Below are 22,222 nucleotides of genomic sequence, written 5' to 3'. Positions count from 1 at the left end.
ACTGGCCGAGGTTCAACGAATCGTCCGACACGGGAAACCACTAGCTATTATGCAAATCGTACCTACCGACGAAAGCTGTGCGCTCCCTATAGAGCCATGATCGGCCGGGATCACTCTCAAGACGATATTTCCCCGCTCGTGTTGGTTAAATGTCCCTTAAAAGAAGAATCTGGTTACCCTAGCATGTGTTTTATATTCTTGTTGAGAAACGTGCACCTGGTTTACATGATAATTCCACCCCTTCCACTGGACGCAGTTTCTGTGATGAAGATATTTCAATGGAAAGCTTCTTGCGAATCGAAAACGAAAAAATGAAATTATGCTAACTTTCTCTCAGTTTGCATTCTTCTTTTCATATCAAAAGTACTTCTGAGAATATCATATCTATGAATCCAAAAGCTTCCTTTGATTCTGTTTTTTGAAAGAGGAAGTTCAAGAGATACTTGAAGATTCGAAATAACTTTGTGAAAATAGAAAACAATGTATTTACGAATTGAAAATTAAATATTTCGGTATTGGAGTTATCACGAAGATGCTTTGGTGTAATCAATTAGTATTGGAATTCAGAAATTTACTTTTTCCTTCGTCTAATGGATTTTAATAATTTTCTATGCTTTTTTGGAATGTGGATTATTTCAGTGTCAGATTTCATAGTTTCATAATGATTCTGGATGATTTAAAAGGAGTTAGATGTTCGCTACTTGTCTGCTTGTTTGTGTTACTTATAGTGGTTTAAGCACCGTCGTTCGTTCACGTGGAATATACTAAGCACGAGCTTCTATCAAGTTAGAGCATCCTCAAACATGAATACTAACTTGTATCAGTTTACAATATCTGCAGACGCTTAATTATTAGCCTAGTAGAGCACTCCTAGGCATCTGAACGCGAAGCTTCGCTAATCTAGAGAGCTTTTAGACGCTTCAAACATTATCAAACCTACTTGATTCGTTTAAGACACTGTAATTATACAAAATTCATGGAAAATTATAAGTAGTTTCATAAAAGGATGTCGATATTGACACATATAACTGGATACATGTAAATTTTAACATAAGAAGTTTAATTGCATTCAAATGTTAATATCAAACATCGAATAATATTTGATAACTAAAACAAAAATGTATGAAACTGCAGATGTGTAAAAATTACCATTCTCCAGTCAAATATGCTTAATTATAAATATATAACATTTAAACTTATCATAATCATCAGGAATTTTGTAGATTATCTAATTCGTGTTCAAATGTACGTAGAATGTCTAATCAGTGTGCAAACTGTATGGAAGGAATCCGAATTGTAATTGTGACCAAATGTACCGAAGCCAATACCAAAGTCAATACCAACATCACTGAAACATCATTGTGGAAAAACAAAGGAAAATTCCAACGCAGCAGCCAAAGGTTTGCAAACATGAGCATGCAAATCAAAAGCACTGAAACATCACTGCACAGTATCAAAAGAACCGAAATCCTGGTACAGAGCAGCCGAAGGTACCCAAACACCGGCGAGTACATCGAGAGCATTGAATAATTACTGAGCAAGACCAATAAACCACAAACCTCTGTATAAAGCACCAAATAGCACAGAACTATCATCATAGAAGACCAAAGGTACTCAGACCCTAGCATAGAGCTGCTAAAGGTACCCAAACATCAGCGAGTACATCAAAAGCACTGATTAATTACTGAACAAGTCCAATAAACCCCGAATCCCTATATAAAGTACCTAAAAGAACTCTAATCTCAGTATACAGTATCTCAAAAGTACTTGAGAGCATAGAGAATTGAAACTGTTCCGTCCCGGAGAGCGTGTTTATAACACGATTTTTATTCTAAGGCTTACACTTTTAACAGACCTAACGGTTTACAATATATTTTATATCGCGACTGCAATTCCGGAGGATAGATGTGCCTCACCGCCGTTCTAGCGGATTAAGTTGTAAAGGTAAAGGCGAAAGTTTAGGAATTTTTACAAGTACCAGACTCGACAGATGGGACCCACGTGTGACAGACCCAACAAGCGACGGACGGACACCACTTATAAATCACGTCATTGACCATCAAAAATCGGCTCCTTGACAGTTTCCTACTCCTTAGCCAAAGGTCCTTCCGTCACACCCTCTGTCCAATTAAAACTCCTTACTTTTCCACCACCAACGTTTATTTTGCCCAATCAGAACTAAGCTGGTGAAAACACCGGACAGGACACGTCGAGACACGACATAGATCAAATTCGAGAAATCAGTTCGTCTTCGACACCGATCCTTGAAACATCTTACTTACACGTATAAACGCGCGTTCAAAACGGTACTCCGTTCAACGTCTCCGTTATAACTATTCTATACTTTTCTATAAGTAAACGCTCTCTTTTATCAACACTCACTTCGGGATCCTTATTATCGCAACTGGTCACGCAATATTAATTTGGCGCGTGGTAAGCGTTCTAGGACATCGAAGGGATTCGATAAATAGGACGCTACAGAAGCTACCCACTCGTCGAAATACATCTCTGAGAAGTAACCATTTATCAATATGCATCCACCATAGGTGCCTACACGTCGACCCCCGTCACTGAAAAACGCCTAAACCGTGTCAACACCCAAAGGCACCAAGATACACCCCGATAGCCTGAAACAGCTTGAACGCGCCAGCGACCGGAATTTCATCTCCTCACAGCGATACTCGTACATCCATAATTAATCAAACGCTCGTGCTTTGAAATATCAGAGAATAGGACTGAAAAGCTGGCAAACATCGGCACAGAGCAGGGAAATGCATCCAAATAGCGGCCTGCTACACGAAATGGCTTCAATCCGCCAACGAGCAGAATTTCATCCCCTCGCAGGAACGTCCACATATAATTAACCACACGTTCGGGCTTCCAGCTCGAAACTCCAAGCAATTACCGAGGAAGATGCAAGCTGCTGATGTTTGTCCGCCACGTTAGCGCCGCTCAGCTCCGTTCGTTCGTGGAAACGAATCGAACCGAGTAAACCGAAGTCTGCGCGCGGGCAAACACTGCTGGCCCTTCCTTCTGCGTCGCCACTCGGCCTTCATTTGCATCCTAATGTTCGCGAACAGCCGCGAAGTGTCTCGCTTGCCACCGTTTGCCTTTCCTCTTCGCGACGAGCTGTTTTCGCCAGGCTGCCCAGCTGGAAAAGTCGCCGTGGAAAATATTCCCTGCCTCTTTCGTCAAACGGATTTTCTCAGAAGTAGCTCCTCGGGTACAGTTTACGAGATTAATTACTGGCTTCTAGAGTGGTTCTATTGGTCGTATGTCAATAATTTCGAGGTTCCAGAGTGAAGATAGGGTTGATTTATGGTTTATGGTACTTGAGTGAATAGTGGTAAGGGAAATTATGGTCGTGTAATAGGTTGATTTCTATTTATTTAGTTAATAATAATTTAGAATTTGGTAGTAGAACCTATTAGTGTATAAACAGAAAATTAAAAATGATCAGTTTGTTAGAGGGAGGAAAAATATAGGTTACGTATGGTACAAATGCCCATATAACTGATATAAGCAATTTGGTTATGGTTTCATTTGCTTTGCTTCTGATTTTTAAACGAAGAGATACTATCGTTAAAAAATTGAAGGTTTCATGAGAAATTTTATTGCGAACTGGAGTTTCGTGATTTTCTGTTGAACAGAGAAGTGGGGTGTATAAGAAGACACTTTTGATTTTCTATTTTGAATAATTTTAATGAGAGTTCTCATCTAAATAGTGAGTATATCGAGTTTACTGTATTTATTCAGTATACTGACTATATTTGAATTCTCAGATAAATGGATTTACCAATAGATTAGTAGAATTTGTTTGAAATTGTGAAGTATATAATGATTATAAATTAATTCATCTCACTCGTTACTAATAAAATTTTATTATATATGCAAATTTTCTTCCAAGTGAGTAGTTTTTATTTAAATATAAGAATATTGTGAAATTTTTATTCAAACAGGACTGCATGAGTCAAGATTTGGTAGTGTATTACTAGATACAAAGTTTTAAAAAGACTATGTTTAATCAAAAAAATTGGATTTCAAAATTGATTTATTAAATTGATTTATTAATTATATTGCACTAATTAGAGTTTTCAATTTTGATTTACTAAGGTTTTAAAAGTAAGAAACGACAAGAAATTCCTTTTCAGAAAATATATTTGTCGATATTTTAAACCTCCAATATCAGTTATCCATGTAGCAGTAGAATATCACCGTGTCATGTCAGACAGCTAGTTCACTTGTTCTGGTACCGATGGCGCCACATGATCGTCGTGGACTTACCGACTTCAGATACTAGACAACAAAAAGGGAGTTCTCATATCGCGACCATTTACCTAAACAATTTTATTACACCAAAATCTTTAATAAACAATATTTACATTCATTGTGTATACCATTAATTCTTAAATTATTAAAAATTAGTTTTATATTATTTAAATATAAATTTTTGAGAAATTAATTACAAAATGGAAATTTCTTATTAATAACAAAAATTTAATTTTGCTTAAATACTATTTTTATTCATTTGACGTGAAATATAATTATTAACGTATTCTAGGTTATAGTCATTTCGGTAGAAAATTAGTTTAACATTTTGCAATTGCAATTCAATCTTCAATTGCGGCCCACGCCAATCAGTGATTGCACATTTTTGCTAATACCCTAGAAATCACTAGAATTCAGCAGAAATTACCTGTATAAATTATACAACGTTTAATGGTTGGCAAAGTTTCTGAATTTTCGATTAATTGCTTTTCATGCTTCCTTCATATTCCCCTTCCATGATTATAAAGCACACTGCTCTTCTTCTCCCGCTCATCGAGCACAAGTTTCGCGTAATTCACGGGTCCGGAAAAATGGAGCTGAATCTTATTTTTGCCACCGTTGTTATTTCGAAAAGGGGTCAATCTTTTGCCCAATTTACGTCCATGCATCTCGCCGTTTCAAAGCAACATTGCAAAATATCGAGCGCAGATTTCGCGACAAGGCTGTGCCCCACATACCGAGTTCACTTTTTCGACCCGAATTCTGAATTGTTCTACGCGGGGTGTAATTATAGAAATTTTATGCCCACGAATTCATTGAAATTTTTCGCTTTCTTCATTTTCCACGAACATTCGGCTTTTATGGATGGAAACGTTTTCGTTGGGCAATGAATAAGTACTTTATGACCTTTTAATGGCTTTTTGAAGGAATTTTGAAGATACAATGATTATTAATTGATAGGAAAGGGGAGTACGTTTATTTAAGTAGTATATGTGTATATAATATATCTCTGTATGTTTCATGTTTATATGTACATATGTATATAATACAAATATGAAAATATCTATATGATATATAATAATATTTCGTAATAAATTTGTATCTATTAACATGCTATGAGTTATATGTACATATATATAATACAGATAGTAATATTATATATTATATATTATGTTGTGCATTCATACAAATATTATTTTTAATTATATTGTAATTAATTATATTGTATATGTATATACACACATGTGAGAACTATTCTCAGGTCAAATTCTAAATTCTTTTGAAATTTTAATACTAAGGCTCTTCATTGATGCTTTACTTTTTGTATTTGGAATACATTTTTACTTTTTGTTTTGTGAAATTAATTAATTCGGTAGGTGATGCTCACTATTCATATTAATAGTAAATCAATTTTAGTTATAAATGTAAATTGTTATACACGTAGACTTTTAGATATCTCAGAAAGATATATGCCCTAATTAAAATTGTAATATCCTTATTTATTACAAGTTGGCAGAATTCTGAGGCAGATACGTCTAGTGAATTTGAAGAAGCATAATTTGTTCCTATTTTTGAGGACTGTCGCTATAATTCAGTTTTTACGAGGGAGAATTAATCATGACGATATTTCTTGCTTAAATACGAGATTTTACTATAATATATTTTTCAACTGCAAAATGATCTCTTGAAGTCACGTTTCTAATAAAAAAAGATTCTCAAAATTCCGTCACATGGATTAACCTTGAGAAAACAGAATACCGTCTATCACTGTCAGCCGCATATTTCACATAAATATACAAAATATTTGTCCTAAAAATATTCGATAAACGATATGGAGTGATAGTCATTGCCATAGAAATATTTGCAAAAAGAAAGAAAAAATGGAAACAATTACCATAATAATTAAATTAAAATATTATAAAATATATGAACAAAATGTTAAATGTTAAAATATCATAGTAAATTCCATAACTATCAGTAATAATTGTTTCCAGAATTCCCAATGACTACTCATTTTTATCTTAACATAATTTTTATCAAACTACTATTTAGACACCTAGTGAATTAATAATTAATAAATAATAGTAATAGTTACTAAAAGGTAATGACCAATTAATTTATACAATAATTTAATAATTTGTAATTAGTAATTGAATAATAATTGAATACAACTAAAAGACAATGATTATGGACGATATTAATTTTAGAAAATTGACAAAGGATTCCAAAGCTCCATAATTACATGGTATTATATAGACATATTATAAATTACATAGAAATTTCTTTGTCCGTTTGACACAGGGTAGATTCAATTAACCTATTAACTATACGCCATTTGTAAAGCCGAATTACCTTCCAGTAGCAATCTAGAATAAGTAGTGGGATAGGAGCGGGTCGTAGAAATTTTCCTCGGAGGAATACTATTAATTAAATGAGTCATTAAGCAACTCCAATAGTCTCCTTGCAGCTGCAAGAAAAACTTGGAAGAAGAAACCAAGAAAAGAACAGCGGTGACGAATAAGCTGCTGAAGCGTAGAATTTCTTTCTAGTTGTTAGTGTAATCTACTCGACTTCAGGAAAGATATCTTCTTCGCGTTGAAATCTAAGATGAAATTCATTAGTCAGGAAATTGGGGCTTTGAAATAAAACAGAATCCAGAAATAAATTATTTCAAACACTCTAGAGTGGAGTAATTATCAATTCGTTTGTCATTGATACATTTAATTACTCAATAATTATGAAAAATCGTGACTTTAAATTTAAATATTCTTTTAATTAAAAATTGGAAACCTAGAAATTTCAAGACATAAGGACCTTAATAGTGGATAAATTTTATTGAGTTTATTAAAATCCTAAAGAGATTTTAGTAGCGAATTCGTGAAATTAATGGTTAAATAGAATTACAAAGTTTCTTGAACAAAATCTAATTTAAAAGTTTCTATAGTATCGTGAACTTCCTTAAATCCAATATTAACTACTTTCTTAAACTCTTAATAACATTATTAATTCTTTTAAAAGTATTAACTATGAAATCTCACTGGAGATTAGTTATTTCAAGTTTGAAATTTATTTTTGCAGCTAATTAAATTTGAGACTACTTAATAAATATCCCTACTTCCAGATCTCAAGAAATATTCACGAGTTTTGAAACTCAAATTGGACACATATATCCTAGTAATTCTTCCACAAGTGTCACATTACCTTACTTTTAAAGGACACTTCCCACAAAAGAGTGAAAACGTCATAGTTAGAGCGCCTCCATATACACATCTTCAAACTAGGAAATTAAAAATTGTAGTTCATTCTGTCACAAAAATTTCTCTAAACAAATCTATGAAGATCTATGAAATATCACCTGCTCTTAATGTGAAAATCATATTCAAAAAGGTAATACAGTGCATGAACAAAGCCACTAACATTCGTGCCCCTTTAAATTTAACAGGCATCGAATAACTGAATATCTATAAAAATTTCAAAAAAGATCTGTAAAAGAAATCATCTTTCTTAATCTGCAAGATGGTAGAAGTATTACAGACGAAACGGTTGCCTCCATATTAGCATTTCAACAACTACTACGCAGCACAACATTAAAAGCACTTCATCTTAATGGACCAAAGCATTAAAATCCCAAAATAAAATTTTGGAATGGAAAACCTTCTCTCAATCTTGAAAAATTCCATTCTGGACAATGATAAATATCTTACGATCGAAAAACTTGCCTCCATATTAGTATTCTCGAACTTAACAGTTAAACTGACTCAACGTTAAAAATACGCCATCTTGATAGATCGAGACGTGAAAATTTACATGCGAGTGCCTAAAATACGTTACCCGTTCTTAATCCGAAAGATCGCATTCCACAAAATGGTGGATACGTCGCGGACAGGGAGCCGCCATAGTGGCCGGGGCAAGGAGGGTGCCATTTTGCGCGACGCGAGCGCGAACGTGACCAAGTCCCCGCGACAGGTTATGTTTAGAATCGCCTTGATCGCCATCAGGTCGCCGATTATTTATCGTAAACAAGAAATTCTGCGCCGCGGCGTATAAATCGTGGGTGCGCCCCGGGGCCAATTATAATGGCCCGTATTTCGGGAACCGTGGTGGCCAACTTCTCGCGGTTACCGCGATTTTTCTCGCGAAAACTTGCCAGCCACGTGTGTGACGCAACGTGCATCATAAGCTGTTATAATCTGGCCGTAGGACGCCGGCCAACTCCACGGCTATAGGTATAGTGTCCGAAGAACACCGGTCTGGTTACGGAACTTCCTACTATGAAAATTCGAAATTTCAGAAAAGGACATTTTTCTGTATAAAATATTTAGAGGGGAAAAAATAATCGGAAATAATTCGTTTCTTCGCCACTTGTGTCTCTGTTTACCATTTTTCGTTTTGATTTAGATTGGACATCGAAATTCGAACGTTTGAGGTCCTTTGTTTGTTAAAAAAGGGAATTTAATTTATTATTTTAAGGTTCTCAGAAATTTTAAGTTAAGTACAGTCGCCAGACAAAGTGATGAGACTGTAAAAGTCAGTCTATATTTACTTTTAAATTATTACTATGGGTCAGGGGTTCTCAACTTAGTGTAGATGTACACTATGATCTTGCTCTTCTTAAAAATGAATAAACAGAATTAAAATGTTGATGTTTCTACGGAAGTACAGTTAAAAATTCTAAACAATTTATTTTGCTAAGTGCTCATTTTCCTAAGTAAACAAAAGTCTGGTTGTGAATGGTCGAATTTTAGGTCTGACAGTAAGCTTTGAAATCTGAAGTTAGCTCAGAAGCTAGACGAATTAACACGTTGTTTACACATACATCTGGACTTCTGGTTGGCAGGTACTTTTGCCACACGCATGTGGTACCGACGACCATTGCAAATTAATAATCTCGAAATTTTCGAAATAGCTTTCACAATAATTCACATGAATCAGATGCACGTGTAAAATTCGAAAGTATAGAAACAATTTTCACTCGAGGACTATTCGTCAGCATGGAACTAAATTAACGTGTTAAAAAGGAATCTATTATTATACAGGTCGTAAATTATACTCTTACACTAAAACAGGGTACATAGTGGAACCACGGTCATTTCGCGGAACGAACGAGACGTTATTCAGTCACCATTTCAACTATAACTTGGCTCTGACTAGGGGTCGGAATATTCCTCGACCTCAAATAAGCAAAATTCTTTGGCTCTTCTCGATTCGACGCAATCTGAATCCTCCTATCTTCCAAAACCTTCCAATACTCCACGATCTTTTCAATTTTCAACGTTTACAATCGAGCAGTTGAAACGTTGCAGAAATTTGACGTTGCTGCAAATTCCCTAAATGAAAATATTCAGTGAGCCACGGATGAAAGGACCTCTGACATTTCTAGCCTGAAAAATATTAGATATTCACAAAAATCGCCTTGAGATAGGCTTAGAAATTAAAATAAATTATTAAAAAATTAAATACAATTTTATGTTTAAAAATTTGCAATAATTCATAGACGAAAAGGTTTGTACTATTTAATTGCATCACCTGACATTAGATATTCGCAAAAATATACCTTAAAACTGTGGTAGTGGTTACATAGATTCTCAAATATATATGTGTTGGGATGAGTGGAAGATTCCAATAACGAATTCAGGTTATTATGATAATTGAGTATGCGTGTAATGATTGAGGTGTGTGTGAATTGTGTATGTAATGTAATGTTTGAAAGAAGAAAAAAAAAAGACGATAATAATTTGGTATAGCTCAGTTGCAATTGAGTTACAATAATGAGAAGTGCTGTGATAGAGTAATAGTGAGAAATTAATTATATTTAAACGTTATATTTGTGATTTATAATCTTTCTAATTAAATAAAGAATTGTTCTTGTTGTTATTAAATTTCATCCACCACTAACAAAAACAGGTCTAGGAATCAACGCAAATTATTGTAGCATTGCTGAATAATTAAATTATCAAGTTACTAAATTATTACGTTATTAAATTTATAAATTATTAAATCATTCGATCATTGTCAGTCATGGAATTTATATCTGTTTTCAATACCAGAAGATTGTGGGTCGATCGCCTAATCGATTTAGTAGAAATGTATATAAATTATCGGTAGAGTTAGGATTAGACTGCAGATATGACGTGTTTATCTGTAAATAGTAGCTAAAGAATTTCTGAGAGAATACCACGGCGGCCATTAGTACCTGCGGCAACAAATCACGGCGAAGAAATTAGATAGTACCGGCAACGATTTGTTGAATCACTATCCCTGGCACCGATTTCATCAGGGATTAATCGTCGCTCGTCACGGTATTGGCGGATATTTTGTACACGCCTCGTACTCTTGGTCGAGCAACACGTGTCCCCAGCGATGGGATCAACTTCAATATATAAGGAAGCCTGGGGTTGAAACCGGGGAAAATTAAATTGTGATTTATTACGAGCCTCTCTTCGCCAAACAATACCTTACGTCTACTTTGAAAGTAGAAAAGTATGAAGAACATCTAAGTTCATCTTATTTCATATCTAAATGCATAATTTTTCAAATTAATTTATGACATATACATAATGTACTGTAACATATAATTTATTAAGTATAATAATTGGTAAATGATTAACCCTTTGCACTCGACGATTTTTTGACTAGAGAAGAGTAGAAATTCAAAGATACTCTGTTAAAAAACTGACGATAATTTTCTGAGCAGTGAATAAAGAATTGTGTAATAATAGAATTGTAGAAATATTTGATTTCGATACCTCGCACAGTATTACTTTACATTAAATTTGATATATTAATTAATATCAGTCTTCCAAGTTGTATGAAATGGTGACTGAAGGTCACTCCTGGAGTGAAGAGGGTTAATATTATTAGCATTGATTCAGTGTTGATCATTTATAAATAATCAATAGTCAGGTATAAATATTGGTCTTTAGCAATTTATATTTGGGCAGGTGGTCTATATTGCTTGCAGATGGTCAACGTATTTCCTATAGTTAGGTAAATATACGAGACGCCTATTAGAAATATTTGCAGTATTAATAATATTTATATACAGATGATAGTATAAATACTGGAATATATAGCAGTAGAATAATCTAATTCTACAGACAGCCAAGCAGAAATATCATAGTGGATCTAGATCATGGATACTTATAATATATATGTAGAGATGATAATATAAATACTGGAATATATAGCAGTAGAATAATCTAATTCTACAGACAGCTAACCAAAAATATCATAGTGGATCTAGATCATTGACCTATGTAAAACAAGCTATCAATTGTTATATATAAGTCGTATTCTAATCCTTTTTATTTTTATGAAACGTTTTACAAAGAGACGAAAATCACAAAATGCTGATCCAGTATCCTTTTGTCATTTTTATTGTAAGCACTCTAAGGTGGATTATAATAATTCGTAGTGAAAATTCTTTTGCAAAATATTTTTCTTGATTGAGATCTGTAAAATCTTTCGTTCGACGAAATAAGTGTAATATCTCAAAAAATTCCCTTTTTCAAAAATAATTTTTGAAATTTCAAAACCATGGCTTTCCTTTTATCACAATCATCTCTCTTTTCTTGCCTTGTTCGATCAGTTTCAAATTTTGTATATGTTATTTCTTCACCTAATAGCATAATTTGGAGAAGTATTCCAGAAAAAATTTGTTCATAGAAATATAAAGTTCAGCATAATGCACTTATGTTGTCCAAACTTAGATACCATTTCAGGTGATTTAGACTTGAATCTAAGAATGAGATTACTGTCAGAAAATAATTACAGTATTTATGTAGGATAATAATAAACTAAATAAAATTAAATACCCTACCTGATATTGTCCTTAAAATTTGTATCATAATAGTAAGTAATCCAATTCATTAGACCTCTAATTATTGTGATTCCATTCATTGCTCTTGTTACTCACGACTGTTGTATTGTAATAATTTTTTAATAGTTAGGAGGCAGTTTTTAAATGAGAGAAAAATACCACAGAATAGCATTCTGAATATGATTTTGTCATTTCCTCAAAATATTTGGCAGATAGACGTATCTTGTCTAACAATAAGTTAGATTACTACTTAATAGTCTCTATACTTAATAGTAAGGGATGAAATTAATTTTCTAGTACGAATTTAAGAATTCAAATGAATTTCAATATAAAATTTCATTTCTTTGGATCCCATCACTATTTATACAATAATATAATTCAAAACCCTTTCTTTGTTCCTGTTTTCTTCTTTTTCTTTTAGATTATGTGAGTCAACTTTGAACTCACGGAATGTGTATCTCTGAGTTTGAAGAATATAGTCATAAGTCATACTTGAAAAATTGAATTTTTTGAATAAGTATTACGTGTGAAAATTTGAATGCAATACCTTCGTTATTAGACCACCGTTTCAAAACTTTGGATTTTTCCAAGAAGTTATTTATCTCTCCTGCACGTGAAACTCCAATTCAAGCAGCAGCCAAGTATACTTCTAGTGATGATGAATCTACAAATACGTTTACAAAATTTAAATGATTAGAATACAAATGACGTCAGGGTTTTATTATAGTCATCCTTTGACACAGAAGCAACGAATCTAAACAAGAACTTGTCTAGCTGATCCACTGTTACTTTAGAGGTACTAAAATTATTTTAACTTATAGTGCATGAATCTTCAGACAGATGTCTTATTATTTTGGTCTCCAAATAAATTTCGGTATCCAGTTTCAACAAAACACACTCGTGATCGTCTTTGCATCATGGGATTACCCGTGTCATCGAAAGGAATGTCTTCGAGGAATGGAAACAGATTATGTTACCATTGTCGTACTATATGCACGTGTTCACAATAGCAACAAATGATAAAAATGTTTATATTTGCAAAACAATTTAATTTATACGTAATAATAACGAAAAACATGATACGTGGATTTATTGTACATAACTTTTGTCTAATTGCACAGAATATGAAGCTTCTAATTATAGTGTAATTAGTTCAATTTAATTTAATTAGTTTAATTTAATAGCTTAATTATAGTCTAATTATAGTTATTACTCATGAGGCAGTCCAAAATTTGGTTGAAATTTGTTAATACTTAAAGAACACCAGTTATATTTCACGAAATATTCGCGAAAACTTGACTATTTCTATTATTTTCTTTAGGTTCGTATTTATTTAAAATTAATTAAAATTTCTATTTAAATTTAAATTTTTCTCATAGTACATCGTAACTCCGTTTACTTAAATTCCCTAGCAAGCGAACAATTTATGTATTAAAAGTTCACTGAAATAATAATTTTCATTCGAATAATAATTCACCAGTCAGACAGCTGAATCCAATTGACAGGAATTCAGTTAGTCCAACTCTGACTGAAATTTTGTTAACATAAATGGAGTTTAGATAATTGAAACTCCACTTACGAGTTGTTCTGAACTTCTCAGTTAAGTTTAAAATTACAATATGCGACAAAATGAGAGAACACCCTATTATTTCCAGTGCTCCTCGAGTGAGTCCTCGAGCAAAGAAAAATCGCAAAATTATAAATCCAATTGGATTTCATTGCGAAATGTTAGTATTATTTGGAGCATGGGAAAATTTACTATCTTTGAAACATTTTTTTTAAATATAACAAAAATCTATTTTTTATTTATTTCTCTTCGAAGCCTCACTCGATAGTCAGTATTTACGATCATATTCGAATTCAGCACATGAAAGTACCTATTTTTATATCTTTCCATTTTCATAAATCATAAATATTTTACAAATCCATCTTTCGACACATGTATTATATATACATCCTGTCACGAGCATTTTTCAAATAAGTAGGTCAAATAATTATTCATAATCAAAATATTTTTGGACATTTATAATGATCATTTGCAGCCAGAACGAAGAAAAATTGGATTTTCCTATTCACTGCAGTTTTCGAAGGATTTATTTAAAAAGTAATTATGCTTATGTGACGTATATATAAATATATATAAATCAATATTTTGTTAAAGAATTTTTTCAATCAAATTTATATACTCTCAAGATTATCATATATATTTTCAATGACAATAATAAATACAAACTCCTTAGATATTTATTTATACTAACCTTGGGTCAATATATCAATTTATCATTTAATCACAATCTTAAGTCGTGTAAAGATTTAATTATAAAAAATTCTACATTGATATAGTATTCATTTTAACTATTCACTATACACCTATTCCATCCACGATAAAATTAGATGAAAATTTTAGGAATTCTTATTAGGAATTTTGTACTCGTTAAAACCTGTGAAATGCAATTAGGGTGGCACGATTAGTCTAACTCATAATCACGCGACTCGACGTGAAGAATTCGTGGTAAATTAGGATCGTCGTTATAATACAAAATTTAATGTTAAAATAATACTTCTCTTGCAAATTTTCTTGCAAATTTGGTCAAATTAATCAGGCGTGAAATTTTATATCGTAGTCGTTGTTGAATGATTAGAATGACAATTATTTTTGGTCACTGATGCTCTCATGTGACTCGGCTTTGCTCGTGACCATCACTACGTGTCCCTAACAGCAAAACCGGAAGATCGTGGTATTTTGTTCGATAGTGGAGGTTGGAGCAGAACGATGCCGTTCATCGCCACGTGTTCGATCGATCATGCATACTCGGGGGCAGTTGAAACAGTTATGCGACAGCAGTATTTCATTCCTGCCAAATAAAATATCCCCTGACAGCCATTTCCGCTCGTAATTTCAATTTTCAGGTTGAGGAATTTTCATCGCGATGAAATTCGGGGATGGCGACAAGAATCTGAAAGATTTTGAAAATTCTCCATAATCTCGAGGAATTTTAAATACCATAGGGAGCTTTTTATGGTTTCAACAGTTTCTTCTTTAAATTTCGGTTTGTCCAGACATAGAAAAATGATATAAGACAGTATGCAGAATTTTCGTGTTTCGTGTTGAAATATTTATTATTGCATTCAATTTTTAGGTTAGTTTCTTTCGAAATTTTTTAATGAAAGCCACTTTATACTTCAATTTTTCCTTTCTCATTGTTCAAGGATGCCTGATGAAAATCGTGGTTGACAAGTTTTAACTTAATTTATTTTAAAATTTATGGAAAAAAGGTTCCTTAAATTTTGATTTTCCGTTCATGAAATTTTTAATTTTCAATCTTAATACTTGATCTCGAAATAGTAAGTTGTATATAATTTTAAACTTAATTTCTTTTTAAATGTATATAGAAATGTATATACAAATGTATATGAAGGAGATTTCTGAAGTTTTCATTTTTTTCTTAAAAAATTCCGATTTCTTATTTCGTATATTAATGTATATTAATTTAATTTTATAAACCAGTTAATTTTAATTTTATGAATTTAATTTTAATTTAGTTTAATTTTATATTAATTTCAAATATTAATATCAATTTCGTATTTCATATTTAATGTTTAATATTGAAATACGTTCTACACGATTTAGTCTGACTTGTTTTGAAATTTGTGGAAGCAAACTTCGTTAATTCTCAATTTTTCCCCTTTTCAATTCCAATTTCTCAAATGTTCCACAGTAGCATGTGGATTAGTGGAGGTAATAATAGAAATCTAATATTATTTATTCGGGGGAGAGATATGTCAGGAAAACTTAATAATAATGAAATTAATCAATTCCCAAATCCACCAATTAAAAAGGGTATAATTATAACAAAAAGTGATTAAAAATGCATGTCTTGTATTTAATGTGTTACATAATTGATCACTTTAAATAAGTCCACCAGGGATTTTTATTTCTATACGAAATAAAAATCCTATTAAAGATTCAATTTACATTTGTTTTGAAATTCGTAGGAATAAAACTACTTACTACGTCAAAGTCTCTGTATGTTTGAGATTAATAAATACATTTCGACGAAATTCGGTTTGTAGACTTTTGAAGTGGTGTTTGTTGATGTCGCCTTGGGAATTTGGAAAACGTGTGGGAGAAAAATTCTCTGTCGTGACGTTGGTACAACTGATAAATTGTGACTTGGAGGTAGGGCTGTGCCAAAGAAACTATATAAAAAATGTGACGACGCGAATTTCTTGTCAGTGGTGCTCAATTTATTTCAGACGCGAAGCAATTTAATTTCTTGAACCATTTGCAAAATTAATCATTCTCTGTAGTTACGTAAGTTAGAATTACTCCATTAGTCACTTCATTTATTTTCATAATTCGAAATTTCAGCGGACGACAGACTTCCTTGTGTTACATTTCGAAAATTAGTATTAAGAAATTTGCAAATCCATATTTGATGTTTATAAATGAATGTTAAATATTTCTATATTTAAATTTAAAAATTTGATATTTTTCTTCTTATGTAAATATTCAGTGGTTCAGATATAACGTGTTATGGTTGCACAAGAAGCTTGATGTTCAATATTTATCAGTCAACATTTAAATCCAAAATTTGATATTTCACATATCATATTGCACAAATATATGGGAGATTTGACATCCCATACTGAGTTAATCTAAATCTAGATTTAAAGTTGAAAATTCCAAATTCATTACCCTAAGTTCATACTAAAATTTCGATATTTCATTCGTGATATTTTATATTCTTATCTAAGACTCGACATCTGAATCCAAAATTCAAAATTTCACGTTCACTATAGTGTATTCGTACGCATAGTAAACTTCTCACCTGAATTCCAAGCCTAATATATTATATTCACACCTAAAATTCATCGTTCATACCCAAATGTCGATATTCAATACTCAACTTTCCACATTCTACCTCAAATACATCATTCTCCATCTAACACCTTACGTTCATAGTTATAATCGATCACTCGAACTCAAAGTTTAATATTTTTCACTCAACTTCCCCCATAGGCATTTAAAATTCCCCAGCTATATCTAAAACTCAATACTGTTCCCCCAACTTCCTGTATTCCTATTTAAAATTCAACATTCCTTGCTTATCATTGCCATAAAATTTTATTAGATTCGAATCTAATAATTTATATTACAATATTAATATAAATAAACCTTGGTATTCCACATTCAAAATTATTTAAAGTTTAAATAACCACTTAAAATTCCCCAGTCATATCTAAAACTCAATATTGTTCCCCCAACTTCCTATGTTCTCACCTAAAATTCAACATTCCTTGCTTATTATTGCCACAAAATTTTTTTAGATTCGAATCTAATAATTTTTATTTCAATATTAATATAAATAAACCTCGATACTCCACATTTAAAATTATTTAAAGTTTAAATAACCATTTAAAGTTCCCCAATCATATCTAAAACTCAATATTGTTCCCCCAACTTCCTATATTCCCATCTAAAATTCAACATTCCTTGCTTAGCATTGCCATAAAATTTTATTAAATTCGAATCTGATAATTTATATTTCAATATTAATATAAATAAACCTCGATACTCCCCATTTAAAATTACTTAAAGTTTAAATAACCATTTAAAATTCCCCAATCATATCTAAAACTCAATATTGTTCCCCCAATTTCCTATATTCCCACTTAAAATTCAACACTCCTTGCTTATCATTGCCACAAAATTTTTTTAGATTCGAATCTAATAATTTATATTTCAATATTAACATAAATAAAACTCGTTACTCCACATCCACGTTGAAATCTCGACACTCCGGTTCCACGTAAAAATTTCGATATTCCACAAACTCGCAGACACTTCCACTCATCACCGCCACTTTACACCATAGAACGAGACCCAGATCTCGAACTCCAGCTAGCTGCCCTCAAGGCTAATCTCGCGGGCCGACGCAAATCAAACAAAGCAGAAAAGAGCTTTGAGGTAGAAAAGAGCTCGGGAAAAAGGCCAGCGATTCTTTCGAAGTGCATACTTCACGAAATCATCCGATCCTATGACCATTTCGGGGGCATTTCCACGAGGGGGCTAGGTCCTCGAACAAACGACGTGCGTACGCGAGAAAAGCGACGCCGTTGAAAATAATCCGAGTGGCTCTATAAATACAATACGGCATTCAGTCTTGTGCCGCGCGTCGCGAAGCTCGGATGCTTATCTGACGCGTGTGGCCGTTCTTCTCGCGGTGATTTCCGCCATTGATAAGGCGACCAGACTCCCCGGAAGTCGCGATCTCTGCTCTATGCTCCGTGCACCTCGATTCTGCTTCGATCACTCAATTATGGTAGAACGTTTCTCGAATGATCTACTAGGCGTTGATTGATCGGACAGTCGATTATAGTGAGATATAGTGACTCGAGGATGGTCGAGTATAGTGAGAGATTTGGATGCTGAAGTGTCTTGGTGGGGTCGTTGAACGAAGGATCTAGGGAATTTTTATTATATAAATTCGCCCTTGTTTTATGTTGCATCCATACTTTTCTCGTTTGTTTTTGAGAAGATTGATGGAGAATTAAGAATATTTTGGAAGCAGATTGATTTTAGGTTGGAGAAATATGGGGATGATAAAATCTAGTGAATATTTTGGCTATTGGGTAAAATTCAGACCTTAATTGATAAATTTGTGAAAATAATTTGGTGATATTCAAGGTTATGGTAGATATACAAGGTACTACATTGGGGTTAAATTGTCTCCAAATTTCATGAAAATATTTTTAAATGTAGAATACTTTAGTTTAGAAAAGTATAGAATGTATCTTGTTCCTGTCTAAAATAATTAAATCGTGTTCTTCAATGGGGAACCATTAATTTTATAGTTGATTGATCGAACATAGTATAATGCACTGTCAATCGAAAATTTTTGAAGATTGTGGTTTCACAAGACTAGTTTTAGAACTAACTTATCTCAAAGTTGAAAAATTCGGAAGTTACTGTGATCTGTTTAATGAAAGAATAACTATACCCAAGCAGTGACTGAACAATGACTATGATATATAAATGCTGTTGATAATTTTCACCCGAGAATGTGACTCTGCAGAATGTGCCTTCTGAAACATTAATAATCCACAACTATCACATCACATTTTCAATCTTGGATGCCACCCCTCAACCATACTCAATCTACCACTCCCAGTATCATAAAACCAATTTTCCTTTGTACACCACGTCGACCTTCCTACATGAGTTAAAGTATTAAACCAAATTCCTAGAAAAAGAATTTATTTATTTGATTCAACATTTCCCTATTACATGATTTCCAGCTTAAGTCAAACTTTAGAAAGTCAAAGAAAGTGCAATCTTCATAAAGAACTCCCTCAATTTCATTTAATCCTTCCATCCATTACTCCTCATAACACCAGGTACCTCAATTTAATAGAATCAAGCACAACATCGTCGTTAAAGATCTCTGAGATCCCAACGATCAGACGTCAAAGTTCACCAGACACTGCACTAGCGCCACCTACGTTGCCATGGAATTCCGGCGCGAAGAAGTTGCGAGTCGTGACTGAAGGAAATCTTCGCAAAGTTGGAGGATCTGAAGGGAGAAATTGGGAGAGGATTTGTCAGGGACACGTGTCGCGATGGAGAGGCTGAGCGTGGCGGAAGCTTTGCGCAGGAAAGATAGGAGAAGACGCAGAGGTTGGACTGTGGTGGTTGGTCACGAAGTACGGTGAGTACAGTATAAATCAGCGATGTTTCACGCTGTCTGGGACGTTCCTTATCAGGAGAAGGGGATTGCTCTCAGGGGGGCAGAATCGCTCCTTCCACGCTTCTCAATTGCCGCACCGCCTCGCAGATGTCTTCATTGCAAGCTGCTACGAGTTATTGCGTTTATGTTGGGGATCTCCATGAACCACGGTAACGTTGTGGTCCCAGGGTTCGTTTCAGCTTTTCATCCAGTGTTCTGTTGTTACAGTAGCTGTGTTGTCACGCTGTTTCTGTCGTCGGGGATTAATCTTGTAGGGATTTGTTACGTTTGTTGGTAAAATACCCCATTGTTGTGGCTTGGTATTCTTCTTGTGAGAGTTACACCTGGTTCTTTCATCTTCCTAATTTGTCTGCATACCTGTTTACACACTGATAACTGAATTTCGAAGTTTCTTTTACCCTAACATGAAAGTCCAACATGAAAGTTATTATCATTCGAATTACTGAATGTGATACCATGATATACTGAGACAATTTTAAAAAATTTGTTTAATAGAATGATAGAGTTACGTGGAGTTCATATAGATTTTCCAATGAATAGTATTTGTCTGTGATAGTATGTAAATCACAAAATAAATTGATAAAAATAATTGAATTTCAATGTTTCTTTTATTCCAACATGAAACTCTATCATGAAAGTTAAAAAGGATCATTCGAATCATTCATTGTGACACCATGATATACTGAGGTAATTTAAAAATATATTTTAAATTGAATGATATAGTTACATGGAGTTCATATAGATTTTCCAATGAATAGTATTAATTTGTGATAGCACATAAATTATAAAATAAATTAATTCAAAATAATTGAATTTCAATGTTTCTTTTATTCTAACATGAAAGTTATTATCGTTCGAATACTCTATCATGAAAGTTAAAAAGGATCATTCGAATCATTCATTGTGACACCATGATATACTGAGACAATTTAAAAAAAATTTTTAAACTGGATGATATAGTTACATCGGAGTTCATATAAATGTTCTAATGAAGTCTATTAATCTGTGATAGTACATAAATTATAAAATAAATTAATTAAAAATAATTGAATTTCGATGTTCCTTTTACGCTAATATGAAAGTTAAAGGATAATTCGAATCATTCATTATGACACCATGATACACTGAGACAATTAATCGTATTAATCTATGATAGTACATAAATAATAAAATAAATTAAAAATTAGAAATAAATTTAATTATAGAAATCAACTGTAATATAAATTTTTTATATTACAACAAATTAATTCTTAATTTTCATGGACTTTGTTTAAAAAAATTTCTTTTAGAATATTTGTAATCGTTGCACATTATTTATTATCGTTTGGAACTGAAAATCGAAGAGTGGCAGGTGGTCGAAACTGCAGAATAGTATTCTCAAACGTCGGTAACATGATTTCCAGTCTCGTTGGTAGGTAAATTTTTCACTCAGACAGCGGTGCCACCTTCGGTTCTATTTCGAAAGCTCTCTGGACGTGACTACTCGTAGATCAATATCGCACCTGATAATCCGCCATCTTTACAATATTCTATCTTCTACATCGTAGAAATCAAACCAAGAATCATCAAAAATTTCTCAACGTCAATCACCGGGCTATATGAAATTAATTTCTAATTACCAAAAAATTTTTGTATTCAAATTATCGGAAATTCGTAATTATTTTTTCGTGTTGATGAACGAAAAATGATTAATTTAATGTTTATAACGGAGGCAATTGTTGAATTAGGTGATTTAGATTGTGTACGTGTTATGTAATAGTTATTTACATTCTCGTACTTCTCTATATAAACATAATGGTCCTCGGAAGTAGAATGAACACGTATGTGGTCAGACACAGCGATGTAGCTTGCACGTAGTGTCCCACTTTAAACTTATCATCCAATTATCTTCAATTCTCGTTCCTGTTATAAAATGTGACGTTCAGCTGCTTTCGTCTTGGAAATTCAAACGTTCATTTTTATTCAATTCCTCAACTCCCTTTGTCTCGATTTAATTTCAGCAAATACCTTCTCCGAATTAAGCTGAAAATTATCGGAACGCAAGGAATTCACCGTCCAGCTTTACATCGACAAATCTTCCTTTATCGTATTAATGGGGAAAATGCTAAATCTTTCGAACTGGAAATTCAACGAGAAATCGGGTACTACTACTTTTTCCATTAAATAGTGGAACGTTTTACGTAACTTCCAGGGATCACAATTTTGTAAAATTTTAATATTAACGTCAATTCTTTAATTATTTTCGTAATTAATGATATTACCACTTCTTTCATTGGTTTTTACTATTTTTCATCTTTTCCTGACACTATTATAGTTATTGTTAGCCTTTTCTTAATAATAAAAGTAATAATAATAAAAAAAGTAATCTTTTTATTATTATTTG

At 32.8% G+C, this 22,222-nt stretch overlaps 1 protein-coding gene across 2 annotated transcripts in view; it reads left to right on the top strand.

Moving 5' to 3' along the window:
* The window catches only part of dnc (phosphodiesterase dunce), a 368,500-nt gene that overhangs the window by 97,038 nt on the left and 249,240 nt on the right, over positions 1 to 22,222 (top strand). The window contains exon 1 of one of the 2 annotated variants that reach the window (XM_017901156.1): positions 18,997 to 19,800. The exons of the other annotated variant lie outside the window; for it this stretch is intronic. Within the exon in view, the coding sequence (XP_017756645.1) occupies positions 19,712 to 19,800 (89 nt within the window). The 5' untranslated portion in view covers positions 18,997 to 19,711. Of the gene's footprint in view, positions 1 to 18,996; positions 19,801 to 22,222 lie in introns of those variants that run through there. 2 annotated transcript variants of the gene reach the window in all.

The sequence above is a fragment of the Eufriesea mexicana genome, unplaced genomic scaffold (assembly GCF_001483705.2).
Source record: "Eufriesea mexicana isolate 0111107269 unplaced genomic scaffold, ASM148370v2 scaffold1482, whole genome shotgun sequence".
NCBI classification, from domain to species: Eukaryota; Metazoa; Arthropoda; class Insecta; order Hymenoptera; family Apidae; genus Eufriesea; species Eufriesea mexicana.
Note: the sequence above shows the minus strand (reverse complement) of the source record. Positions and strands in the feature narration are given on the sequence as shown.